At 50.3% G+C, this 13,815-nt stretch overlaps 1 protein-coding gene across 3 annotated transcripts in view; it reads right to left on the reverse strand.

Moving 5' to 3' along the window:
- Positions 1-2,603: 2,603 nt before the first annotated feature.
- Positions 2,604-13,815, reverse strand: part of RALGAPA2 (Ral GTPase activating protein catalytic subunit alpha 2) — a 312,880-nt gene continuing 301,668 nt past the window's right edge. For all 3 annotated transcript variants that reach the window (XM_087853775.1, XM_087853774.1, XM_045809914.2), the window contains 2 exons: positions 9,058-9,097; positions 2,604-5,964 (listed from right to left, as the gene is read on the reverse strand). In XM_087853775.1, the coding sequence (XP_087709901.1) occupies positions 9,093-9,097 (5 nt within the window). In that variant the 3' untranslated portion in view covers positions 2,604-5,964; positions 9,058-9,092. The remainder of the gene's footprint in view (positions 5,965-9,057; positions 9,098-13,815) is intronic.

Genomic DNA, 13,815 nt, shown 5'->3' on the forward strand with positions numbered 1-13,815 from the left:
AGAATCTTCCAGACAAATATTTCTTAACATGACAGCCTGTTATAAATTCTCACCCCCTTCATCTTATCTAATTTCATTTAGGATGCTAGAGACTTGGGTATTCAAAGTACTTTTAATTTAAAATGATAACGATAAAAAAGAAGCAAGCTCCAATTCTAGAAAATTCTTTTATATTACCCAGAAAGAGCATCATTTCGGAGTTCCTGCTGTTTTGGTTGCTGTTTTCTGGTGGTTTTGGAGGGCACATCTGAGAGCCTATTTGGGACAGAGAGGATGGTGCTCTTGTTTAAAATGCCCCTGATTCCTGGTGCTGTCTGCCGGGCTTGTTAGGTTGTCTGGGGCTGAAGCTGTGGGTTAAGCTGCAGGAGGCAGTGGGCAAAGAGACTGTGGTCTGTTTTAGGAGCCAGTCTCTTTTTGTTCCATTCAAGGGTGGTCTTTGGGGCACGTTAGGACACTGACGTGTCTTTACCTTCTTAACTCCTGAAACATAAACCTTTTCTCAGGAAACAACAGACAAAATATTGTGGCTGAACTGTGGCAAGAGCTCAATCATGCCATGGATCTGTGTATATAGAGTGTAGGGGGCCTCCTAGAGTGTGGCACACACCACTGTATATGACCTGTTCTTGCTTCTGGTTCTTTGCCGTAGTGTTTTTCAGATCTGAAGACACGAGCCATTTTTCTTTCCAGTGATGTATTATCCAAAGATTTCCAGAGTAATAGAGGAAGGTCAGTAATAGCATCATCATCTTTGCCCTTTGGGAGAATATCCCAGTAAAACAAGCTCCCCAATGCTGGAAAACACTGGCCCCTGTTGTGCCTAGTCCAAGTGAGAGAAAGGTCAGGGTGGCTTCTGACTTGGCCCCAGGGAAACCTTCACAGTGGCCAGAAGGAACATGGAAACTACTAACAGTCTGTGCACTGAAGAAGATCTGTGATTGTTGCCGTTGGAGGTGTGGTCAAAAAATGGGGCCCAGGAAACCTAGCTGCTTCTTGGAGCTCTGCTTTCTAGCTGTGTGAGCCCCAGGGAGCCATCTTTGGGCTTCGATTTCAGTAGCTGCAGAAGGAGGTGGTGGGAGCATGGAGACAATCTAGCTGATAGTCCTGGGTAGACCAGATACACGGGGATGACATTTGCAGTGTGTTCCATCTCCCTGACCTTAGCTTTTTGATTTGAAAAATGAAATGCAATTAAAACCATTTCCATTTACAGACGAGTAAATGATAATAGTTCCCCTTGACATAAACTGTTTAATAAATCAAAGGGGCCTCAATTTATTTTATACACATACACAGGACGATAACGCTAGCTCAAATGTGTACAGACGTGAACAAATATAAATGTCTGAGTCTTATTGCTGAGAGACACTCTGTCCTGCAGCAAATGTAAAAAACTCTGGCATTTTTCCAGTAGCAGAGTATTTTACTGTGGTTGGGGTGTACCTTAAAGGTATTCTTTCTTTAAAAGCTGGCACCTGGCAAAAGCCAAGAAAGGTCAAGAGAGCATTCCTTGTAGCAATGGTCCTTTTGGAACCAGTGGAAGTTGGATTCTTTTTGGAATTCTGTTGAAGGTCTTACATGATCTGGCCTAAGATTTGATGAGTATTCTTTGAGAATGACTGGAAGTGTGATGACTGGGATACCCTCCCCAACCCCTCTCCCTGTCTTTTTGTTATAAATAAAACAATAAACTGCTTTATGAGACTTTCATAACAATATCCTGTGAAATTCAAATGACTATTTCCAGATCTGGAAAGCATCCATAAACTATCCTGGAGGGAACTGGGGCCATCTACTAAGTGGGATCATCAGGAAGGGCAGGACACTACGCTGAGCAGTTAGTTCCCCGGGGAATCTTCGCTCTTGTTCCCTTCACTCCCACGTACCTACGTGGGACGGGGAGTGAGGGCTGCCCAAAGCATCACAATGGGGTTGGTTCAAGCATTTCAATCCAAATCTATCTGCAGGTTGGGATCCTCGACAAGGTGAGGGGAACTTTAAAAATTAGATCCTGAGGTTCTGTCCAAACATGGTAGATCAGAATGTAGGTGGGCATGGAAGCACCTACGAAGCTTCCGGAATGATTCTGATGCACGACAAGGCTGGGAACTGCATCAAGCTGTGTTCTATGAGGAACCAAGTGGTAAAAGCACTTGCTACCAGTCCAAAGCTTTAAGAAGCCCCATCAGTTCAGGCTCTTTCTGGCTCCCAGGAAGGCACCTGGACCCTTTCTGAGGTCACCTAAATGTCTTGAAAGTCACAGGGACTCAAGAACTATTTGCGAAATGGATGAATGGATGATTTTTAGACAGCCCAACTGTCCAATATGTTGAAAGTTCCCTGGCGCTCAGAGCACGGGACTAACCCAGGATGCTGGTGGAGACCACCTGGCCAGGCTGTCTGCAAGAATGTGATGGTTGGAGCCCTGAGGCAGGGCCATCAACACGGTCTCAACGACACCAGCCACCAGCGGGAGGCTGGTATTACATTTTATCTACCACTTACTCACAAAGACAAAGCAAGCCATCTTTTGTGAGATGCCAGGATAAACTTTATTTCCCTAGAAACTATAATGAAAACAAAAGAAACATATGGCACCTAAGTGTTGTGTTTCTACTTTATTAAATCATCACAGTAAATCAGAAAGAGAAAAAGAGGGTAAACTGGAGAGTCGAGCAGCGGTCATCAGCGGAGCTGTGTGCTTTCCTGGGTGCAGCACGCACGCGCCTGAAAAGGCGGATTGTATGGAGGGGCCTATCCCACCCAGGCATAAACCCAGACATGGGGCAGTAGGCAAATTAAATAAGAGAGAGCAAAATAAAAATCAAATGACATCCTATAACTTAATTTCCCATATTTATCCATTTCTTTTTCTTATTTACACGAACTAAATGTTGTCGACCTGAAACCATAAGAAAACATTGACTTAATGTGTATATCATACACGGGTACTGAGTACAGCTAAAACAGTGGGTGTTTCCTGTTGAACTTCCCTCCAGTGGCTACAGACATGACACGGTTACACGTGAGACGTCACGGTACATCGTAAAGGATCCCTCAAGCCTCTGGATGACACAGATGTTCCAGGAAGTGAAGCGTAGGCGGCCGCACCGGGAGGAAGGTCAGGAAGGCGTGATTTGCGTGGTGTACGGACCCGCATGATCTCCGTGTGTAAGGCTGAGGGTCCCGTCGGTCAGCCCCTCTTGTGAAGGCCAGGCTTGATTCCCCTTCCTCCCGCTGGCTCTTAGCAAACTGATCCTTCACTGCATGAAGACACGGCGACAGTCCCTTACCAGGCGAAATTTCCTCATTACTGTCTACTTCTGATTTTACTATTTTTAAGAAGTCATCATTTTGTTTTTTTTTAAGTACAAAAACCTTCTCAGTTAGACGATGGAACATCAGCTTTGCTTTGGACGGAAATCAGGGTGAGGAGATCAGTGAGCAGAGTAGGGGGACGGGCCTGGCCCTGTCTGGGAGCTGGCGAATCTTATCCATTTTGGGCCTATTAGGGCCACTTTCGAGTACAGATGGCTGACCTACTAATGCGACGAGTCAGCACTGTGACTCAGGTAGGTCCCCGCCGGATGAGTGACCCTTCATAATTTTGCTGGAAAGGCATTTATTGCAAAAAGCACAATATTTGCTTTTCTAAGTGAAAAAAAAAAAGAGCTTGATCATTTCAATTTTCCACCCCAAATAACAGAAATGATTCAGGTCCACGTGATCATAAGCAAACCTGGTTGCTAGATTCCCTGCTCCCCTATTCCACACCGATGCTACCGCTGACAACAGTGGGCTCAGAAGCAGCTCTAGCCCCCAAACCGCCGGCTGGAGTCTGGGGTCATAGGGATGTTGAAATCAGTAGGGATGACAGGAAAGGTCCAGGTATTTGCTGCCTACAACTGAGCTTCCCACTTGCGGATTAGGAGGACTGGTTCTGGAAGATAAAATGGAATCGTGGAGCACAAGTCCAGGGGAGTTCAATGCCACTTCCAAGTCCGGACACTTCAGCTAAATCCAAGAATTCTGCCACAGGGGATTTCTAAAGCCTGGAAATGAAATGTCCTCCCAGAAGCTACTGGCTGTCAGAGCCTGCCCAGGACTCTGGAGCCCAGGCATGGGGGCAATGCTCTCCCCTGCAGGAAAAAGGTCTGGGCACTCTGTAAATACCCAGTGGAGCAGCTCAACACGAGTCTGGAGTCTGAGTGATAGCAGACAAACTGTGCCGACCAGAAAGTCCAAATTATTAAAAAGGTTGGGGGGGGTGGCTGGGGCAGGGGTGGGGAAGATAAGAATCGTGGCATTTGCCGACACCACAGAAAATGCTGTGACTTCCAGTCACCCACTAATGCCATTAAGCCCCCACTGAGTGAAACAGTTGGGCCTGTTTACAGAACAGCCCGAAGTGACTAAGGCTTGCTTCTACTTCCCTCAGGCTCGAGTAACCCCCAAACTGCTCTGTCTGTGAGCTTGGGCTTCACGCCCTACCTGCAGTCCTCTCTAAAGCTGAAAAACTAATTCTCTCTAGACTTAGAAGGTCTATCCTTCCCATAGGAATCTCTCAATCCTTCCTCACTTGTCCCAGAGCAAGCCTGGCTCCTGGGTCTGCTTGTTTCTCCTGCAAGGGTCAGGTACCAGCCAAGCCAGCAGATGGAAAGAACTGACTGGTCAGTGGAAACGGCCACTCTGATGGACTGAGGGAGTTCGGGGGACTCAGCAGGAAGGGGACCCAAACTGCCAGGGGGTAACACACAAGTGGGCAGAGAGGCAGAGAGTCAAGGGAGGTGGGGAAGTACCCTTGCAGGGACATATCTTTCTCGGCTTCTTAGCAGCTGCACCCTCCCCCCCCACCAGCCTTGAGTCATGGGCTTACTCTGGAGACAGGCTGCAGGCCTAGGTGAGAGGCAGAGGGCCAAACAGGTCTTCCTGATTTTTCTGTCACTAACACCCTTGGACCCCCAGCAAGGATGCTGGCCAAGCACAGATAGAAGGTGGGCTTTTCATTTCTTCTTCTCCTTTTTTTTTTTTTTTTTTTTTAAACAGGCTCAACATGCCTTCCTTGGAGCCGAATGTGTAGAAAGCCCCCGTTTGCACTGTGGCTCTCTCCCCCAGCAGTGGGCAGGAGAGCACAACTGCAGGGCGAAGCTTCTGGAGGCAGATGGACATCATGGGGGGCCCTGTCTCAGTCTAGCGCCTGTGCTGGTGTGCACCTTGCGTGTTGACGTGGCGCTGTGCTGAGCTGGGCCCTGGAAGCTTCCTGACCTACAGGAGCTTTCACAGGGACAGGACCCTGTTTCTAGAGCCATCTGAGGGCCTCCAGGATGGTCGGGAAAACCTCTCCCGGTTAGTGGGCATCAGGCAGCAGGTGGAAAACACTCAGCAACTCAGATAAAACTTCTCCTGGGCAAAAGACCCTAGGGAAAGCCAATTTCCATGATGATGAAATTTTTGAGTAAACCATAAATCTTAACATAAGAACTAGTGAAATCAATGCAGAGAAAATTCTTCAGTTTAACAGCTGTTTTGCCAGCCCTTCTGTGAATCTTGCTTGGGTTTATAAACAACTTGGGGTACAGAAACCAGTTGCCCTCCAACCCTTCCCGAAAGCCCAGAATCTTCTGCCATCCCTGCCAGGAGCAGCTGCATCAACACCCATGAGGGCGGGTCTGTCTCTGGTTGTTGGTGACCTTCCCCTCTTCTTTGGAAGCTCAAGTTTCATGAGGCTCTAGGGCAAGACGACATGGCGCAGTGAGAAAGTCCAACCCGCGACATTTCGGTGGGATTCACCTTTAACTTCAGAAGTCTGTTAATGGGAAGATGTGTTGAGGGCACCCGCAGAGCAGTGATGTTTCCCACAGTCTCTGTGTTTGGGGGTTCAGGATGGGGGAAGGGGGAGTCTCATTCATCTCCTCCTTGCCAAGAGGTGCCGTGAGGTAGGCACTCAGGCTGGTGGCCAGGGCCCTGCAAAGGAAGCAGAGAAAGGCCGAGTCATGGCACGATGGCCCTCGTGGGCACAGATCCAAGAAGGACTTGTGGCCCTCCGGAGACCTGACACCACATGCCCAGAAAGGTTTTGATGACCTCCCTTTGTCACCGGGGCAGAGATGTTTGCTGAGTGAATCAACACGTGAATGTCTTTCCTCCAGGTCTTTGCTCTGGACTCTCCTGCAGCATAAAACAAGCTGTGAATCTTTTCAAAATTCACCTGGCCTCAGCGTCCAATCCACAAGCAAAGAATGAAGAGAAAAGGCATCTACCTGCAGTAAGGGAAGGGGAGCCAGTGAAGCAGCAGCATGGCCCAGAGTCAATGAAGAAGCCGGGAAAACTTGATGGACAGCTTTGGGGATCCCTGTCGATGTTATTATTTACACGTATTTACATATTGATATTTCACCTGATGAGATACAACTCGATTATCCCCCAAAGGGTCTGAGAGAGAGGTCAGGACTAAATTGCTTGCCTGAATGAGTCCAGATGGGCATAGCACCATTCAGCACTGGAGGGACAAGGAGTAAAATTGAAGTGTGCGTGTCTGCACCTCTCCCCTCCCCAGGGCCTGTGCGAGGGTGCTCAGAGGAATCCAGGACTGCCTGCTGCAATACCCAGCCCCTGTTGCTGCTGGAGTCTGGTCTCCCCCGGGGCCCTGCTGCGAGGGAGACGCTCATTTCATCACCCCTCTTCCCCCGTAAACTATAACACAGTGTTACACCCCAAGCTTCCGGGCTCCGAACAAAGCTCAGAAGCAGGCTTTCTATCCTCCTCCCAGCATGCTTCACTTCCAGAGGCTTGGTCTTTGAAATTTTTATTATTATTGGCATTTGAAATTAATTTATGTAAGTTGTCTTATTCACCAACAACATCTTTTCTCATCCTCTGACCTCTGAAATCAATACTCACTAAACATGCTTGGACCTGAGGAGACAGCCTTCCCCAGTGTGCTCCCAATTCCAGCACCTTAAGGCTCCCATCATGGGGGCGTCTGCTCCCTGCTGGTCCCCGTAAGGCCAGGCAGAGAGAGGAAATGCCCTGGGGCTCTCTCCTGCGGTTCTCATCTTTAAAACCAGGCTGCTCGTGACAAAGGCAGCACAGCTATACTGACCTCCATGACAGAGACGGCATTGGTAAAAGGTCTCTCTCTGTCCCCTCAGAGCTGGATATGGGGGTGAACAAACCTGATCCAATCCTAGATAATGTTCTGTTTTGAAATACCTTCACTTTGAACTGTGTAAGATTTCACATTCCTCGCTAGGAAGCACTCTACCCAGTATTGTAATCAGATCAATTGCGTGAGAAGAAAGGAAAAAAAAAATAAAAAGCAAGTGAATGAAAGAGATAAAAGGATGTTCAAAGATGTGATATTAAGTGAAAGAGTAATTCTGGATTAGAAGGAAATATTGAACACCCCCAGCCGGGGAGGACAAGGAGGGAGAGGAGGGGTGCACACCGCATTCCAGCAGCGGGGCAGGATGGCAGGCAGACAGAGGGAGGGCAGGTGAACAGAGGGAAGGCAGGAAGGACTTTGAGGAGCTGCAGGAAGCTCTGCAGCAAAGCGCCCCCCGCCCCCCCCCATCCAAAGCCAGGGCCCCAACCGCTGGGGGCAAAGGGAAGGCTTCCCCTCCCCAGCCGGAGCCTGCTCGGCAGTGCCCCCTGCATTCCTCCAGTCCCCCACTTCCCCGCTGGCACATCCCCAGCCTGTGATGGCTCCTGCCGTGCCCACTGCACCCCGTGATTGATAGGGAGGCGGCAGCTGGGGAATGAGCCGGCGGGCCACAAAGGAGATAATTCCACTCGCAAGCTGCCGGCAGCCGCTCCACTCGTTCGGCCTTTTCCTCCTGCTGGAAGCCAGGGGTCTGCTCAAATGGCACTCGAGCCCCACTTGGCCACTCTGTAGCAGGAGTGGGAGGGGACGCATGGATATGGGGTCCAGCCAATAAAGACTTCTGCAGGAGGCCCCCACTCTGGAGAGAACTGTACAGCCCCGCTCTACTTCACCCCACACAAGCACCCGGGCTGGTGGGCATGTTGCCTCGGGGTGCTCAAGCGAGCTGGCCTGGTTCGGAACAGTTCTGGGACTGGGCCAAAGCTGTGCCGAGGGGAGAAGAAAGGGCAGCTGGGCCACAGGGCCAGCTCGTTGTGACAGTGGCTGCTCCTCTGCCCTGCAGGTGGTGGAGGGTGACGTTGTGGATGAACCCAAAAGTCTAGATGCTAACATCCCACCCGCATAGTTCCTGAGACAGTGACAGGCATCTGTGCCACGCGTTCCTCTCTGGTGACACGGTTAATAAATGACAGCTCACTGGTGTCCTCCCGTATTATTATTGTGAACATCATCACCATCTGGTCTCCCTTCCACCTGGGAGCCCATGAGTCGGTGCAGCCTGGGCCACCCCCAGCCGGCACCACCATAAGACGGCATGGAGACGGGCCTGGACCCCGGAGCCAGGGCAGAAAGGAGAGGCCCACGGAGGTCACACCTGCTGCAGCCAGCCTGCCCTCTGGGTCCTAAACTGCAGCCCATCCCCGGGTTCTTCACCCTCCATGCTCCCCCAGCTTTTGTCTGCTCTTCCTCCCCCAGCTGTTCCATTCAGCAGCCCCCAGACAACCTGCCCTCCCTGCACGGAGGCCTTGGAGGCGCCTGTTAAGGCGAGCGGTCAAAGGCCGGCCCAGCACGTGCCACATCTTATCGGCCCATCTCAAGATCCTGCTCCTCCTGGCTTGGGCAACAAAAAAGGGGGCGGCCCCGGGTCCACTGGCTCCCCGTGGCCCTGCACACAAAAGGGCGGGCGACAAAGACATTTTCCGGGATGGCAGGTGTTGGTGTCGGATTCCGCCCAGAGTGCACGGGCAGAAGAAAGGCGAGGCTGGGTTTCCCCAGGCAGCACAGACATGCAGGGGCAGGAGTGTGGGCAGGGCCCCTGGGGAGGGAAGGTGGGAGGCAGCAGGCACTCGGGACATTTCAGCAAGGTGTTAGCCGTGGGTGGAGGCCAGTTAGTGAATTCACACACCCCTCCCCAAGAGCAGAGTGGCTGGGCAAACCCCAAGTATCAGTCTTACCTTGCTCAAACATCGCAATGAGACCTTTGCATATTTTAATCTGAAAGGAAAGAACGAGAAATCAAATGAGTACAAGCCCAGCACACCCACAGCCCAACCTGATAATGAACACAGTGCTAATAATACATTTATTCCTGTGCTGCCTGAGTGTTGTTACAGCTTTGGAGATCATTACGAACTGAAAATTCACTTAAAATTCTACTTGGCAGGACAGAATTCTAGCTGCCATCACATTTATAGACGTGAAATGAGAGAGACAATAGTGGTCCTAGGACATGTTGCGTAGACGCTGCTGGGAGCTCTCCAGGCACAGGGCGGAACCGACCACCATACCCTTTTCCTGTTGCCCCGTATTTACTGACTGATTTGGTCTAAAATCCATCAAAGATAAGAATGTTCAAGATGAGCACTTGGAACTCCATGGATGGGCTGAAAAACACTTGCCAGGCTCTAAGTGTGCAAGTTTGCACGCCTCTTCGTTTCATTTCACAGGTTTCGGAGGTGTACAGTGTGTTAATTCAGTACTAGTGTCACCTGTGATGTGACAGTCCCCAGGGAGGAGGCACGCAGCCTGCTGTGTAGAGGGAGGCCGGGAAGGGGACCCTGCCGTGGTCCGAAATCGGGCTGCAAGCTCACCCTCCCTCCCAGAGCAGGAGGGTCTCAGCAGTCACGCCGACCCCGAGAGAGGATCCGAGGTTTACGGACTTGGTGACAGGTTTTCTTGATCCTCCCCCACCCGTCCCACAGACAGTCTATTTCCTAGGAGGGTTTCCCTTAGGAAGTCCTCAGCCTCGTTCTGCGCCAGGCGTAGCCCCTCGCCCCAACCCCCACAGTGCTCCTGAATTCAGTGTCACTAGACCACCATCAACTCTGGACAAAGGACATTCATCAGTGACACGGACTGTTGTCTGCTCTGCCACAGTCATAAGCTAGGATTGTCTGCTGACCCTGCCTGCCAAGGTTGGCACAGTGAGCAGGGCAAGATTCTAAGACGGTGGTTCAGGAGGCTGTCAGAAGGACTACTGACATACTCTTAAGTGGGGTTCTCCAGAAGAAATGTGCACTTCTATGGTCTATTGAAAATTCATCCCCCTGCAGAATTACTTGGGGTTAGGAATTTCAGGATAAATAACTGATCGTGGATGATTTCCAACCACAGTTACCACTCCTTCTCTATACATTGATAGTGCTTCAGACCACAGGAAGTTCTTCCAACCGTGTTGACTGTTGGTAGCAGACTAGAATGTCTTCCAGGGATCCTGGAGAAAGCGGTGATCTAGATTTCCTGTTTTCTCCCGATGCACTGTGCTGTAGCTCCCCATTTCCTCTCATGGAAAATGGCGGACATACAGTATCTCTCCACGGGTCTGTCTTCCTTGAGTTGGGGAGGCACGGCTTTTCAGGGCACCATGCTACCTACCCTCTCCAGTGCGAGCAAAGTGTCTCTTCGTGAAGGGGCTCCTTGGCCTCCCTCCCCTGCAGCCCCTTCAGCCCTGGTTATGCTGGGCGTACCAAGAAAGCAGATGGCGCGGCTAACAATGGAGGACTTGTTTGTAATTGCTGATGAGGACTGGTTTGCTCCTCTCCCATGTGTGTCCCCAGATGCAGCCTGGTGTGGTGTGCTGGACCAAACAGAATGTCTCAGTAACTGCCAGTCCGTGGGTGAGTTAAGGAGATGCAAAGACAGAGACAGTTGGGGGCTGCCTTAATTATTCCGTGGGGCTCAAATGTCACTTGCCCTTGACACACAGGCAGTGCTACCAAAGGGTGGGCGCCCGCACTTGGAACAGAGGAGGAGGCTGTCAGCTTCCTGATACATCCCTGGGGGTGAGTGTGAGGTACCAACTAGCCTGGGCAGCGCTGGAAGGCACCAGGAGAGAGCACACGGTGCTTGGAGATGAGGGACGGGGAGAGAACAGGAGGCGTGTGACGCTTAGGGGGCGTTGGGGAGAGACACAGCATAATTATTTCATCTTTTCATCAACTGGGCACCTGAGATGTGCCAGGTTCTGTTCCAGGCTCCTGGTGACAGCCGTGAACAAAGCAGATGAAGCTCCTGCCTGTGGGGCCTTCGATGGAGGAGCTGCGGCTTGCATTCCAGCAAAGCGGTATCACCCCTTGGGGGGCAAAAATATCTTATTTTTCATACGTCGAAAGCCCAGATGTAGGTATGGTAAATAAACAGATACACAGGGTTTCTGGAGTGCTTCAGGGGGAGGAGACAAATGAGGAAATTGGCCGGAGGTCTTGGGTACCTCCATGGTGGGGTGATAGTGAAAAAGAGCTCGAGCCACATTGGGTGGGAGGGTTAATATGTGCATTACATTCAAAGTTTTTCCTTTTTTTCCATTAAATTCAAAGTTTTGCTTACATGTTAGTGGTGTTAGGACTCGGGAATAGGCCCCACTCGCGTCTAAGAGCAGCGGAGTGGGGCCCCTCCGGAGAGAACCCTTCCTGTGTCAGGCCGACACCAAGGGGCTAAACTGCAGCCACTCAGTGGCTCTGAGTGGAGAATCCAGAAGCCACTCTTAGAAAAGATGTCCTACTTCATGGGCCTCGTGCAGCTTCTTGGTTACTCCGGATATCAACAAGGATTTGCTAAAACACAGGAAACAATAGTCTTGATTGGAGATCTGCTGTGTTCCACACAGCTCTGCCTAGTGGAGGCTTTTCAAGAACCGGTCGGTCTTTCTGTGGCATGTGTTCTCTGGCAAGCCTCACTGGGAGAGCGGAAGAGCAAGGATTTGAACGGAGCTTCTTATCTCGGAGGGAAGGCTGCCATCCAGGACCGCCACCTGGGGTGACGCTGGGCAGGGTCAGACAGGAAAAGTGGCTGCTTCTCCCTGGGTCCTTGTTACTGAACAGTCAGTGTGGAAAATGATTAACTGGTTCAAGATAATTAGAGAAGGGAATGATTTTGAGAGCTGGCATGGCTGAGGGAGAGAAACAGTGGACCACGGTTCCAGCTTTAGGCTCTCGCTAAGTATCCTCCCAGCAGGAAGGCAGACAGAGCGGAAGATCAGAGAGCTGTTTGGGCTATTCAGACCCCTTGGAATGGCTCTGAGGAAGGGAACAGGTGCAGCCGTGGATGGGGTAAGCCTACACGCTCAACTCAACACTGGCAACTCAAGACCAGTGGGAATTAGCCAGCTTAATTAACATTTCCAAATGGCCCAAGGATGGCTTCCAGTATTTCTAACCCAGAAGCTATGGCTGTGTCCTGGCCCTGGCCCTGGCTCTGGGCTTCCTCTTTTTGGTTGTTGGTCTTGCCCATCAATTTTGGTTCTGAATCAGAAAGCTGGGACAGCTGGACCAACAGGCAGGCAGGCAGGCAGAGAGAGCACGGTTCTTGTGTGCCTGCCTGTGCATATGCACCTGTGTGAGGGCTCAGAAAGCAGGTGGAATGCTCGTGAAGTTCTCTGGCATTCTTCTCTTTCCTTTCCACAACCGTGGTGTACTTGGATGGCTCTATGGCTAAAGTGAACTAAATTATACATTGAAGATTAATATCTTGGTTTAGACTTTTCTTGTCAGGCCCTCACGGAGACAGAGGTTTCTAGACCATCTCGCTATCTCACAGAACATGAATACAAAGATCTCAGTTACATCTTCGCCGTGACAGGGCTGTTCACTGTACCAGACTGAATTCACATCTCAAAAAATGGTGAAACAGTGCAGACATGTTTATAGCAGGAATATTCCTAATAGCCAAAAAGTAGGAAGAGCCTAAATGTCCATCAGCTGATGAACGGACAACGCGAATGTGGCCTACCCTTACACTGGAATATTTATTTGGCAATATAAGGTACCACATGGAAGGACCCGAGGACATGCTGAATGAAAGAAGCCAGTCACCAAAGACCACATACTGTGTGATGCCATTTATACGAAAGGTCCAGAATAAGCAGATCCAGAGAGACAGAAAGTAGACTAGTGGTTGCCCAGGGGTGGGGCAGAGGGGGTGGTGTTTAGGGGAGGAGTGGGGATTGATTGCTAGAGGGTTTATGGGTTTTTTTAGTTAGTTTGTTTTAGGATGAATTAAAAAGTTCTAAAATTAGACTGCGATGATGGTTGCACAACCTTGTGACTATACTAAAAACATCAAATCATACACTTTAAACGGATGAACTATATGGTAGGTGAATTATATCTCAATAATGCAGTTTGGAAAAAATGGCAAAAAAGAACAGAAGGTGATCTGAGCAGCACCACTGTTACTTCGATTCCAAAAGTGACACAACAGAAGTGGCTACAGGGTTTGGAAAAATCAGATCCCCCGTGGGCACCCAGGGCAGGGGGACAGGGGCACCTAGCGATGCCAGCAGCAACTCTCCTCCTGTGTCACACCACAAACTCTCAGCCGTGCTCAGAGCAAAGAAAATGGGGCTGCCCCTCGGGCCACACGCTACTCTTCGCTTCGAGGTTCTCGAGGGTTCATCCTAACTTGAGTTCATTGGTCCTATAAACACCCAGGAGTGGCCTGGGGTGGTGAGGTGGGATTACAGTGTAATTCTCCACAGGACACACTAGGATTCTGTGTGCAACTCAGGGCGACTTTTTACGTTCTCTAATAGTCAACTGCTCAGGAAAACATAGCAGTGATGTCTGCGGTGACTTGAGGGAAGACAGCGAGTTCAGGTATCTGTCTGAGGTGTCTGAGGAAACATCAAAGCAGCAATGGGACCGTCTGGTTGTTTCCCTGACAAAAGCTGTCCTGTTGTCTTCAGACACGAAGGAAGCAGTTTTATTCCACAATTA

Source organism: Ursus americanus, chromosome 22 (genome assembly GCF_024610735.1).
Source record: "Ursus americanus isolate L20-20 chromosome 22, mUrsAme1.1.p, whole genome shotgun sequence".
In the NCBI taxonomy this organism is placed as follows: domain Eukaryota; kingdom Metazoa; phylum Chordata; class Mammalia; order Carnivora; family Ursidae; genus Ursus; species Ursus americanus.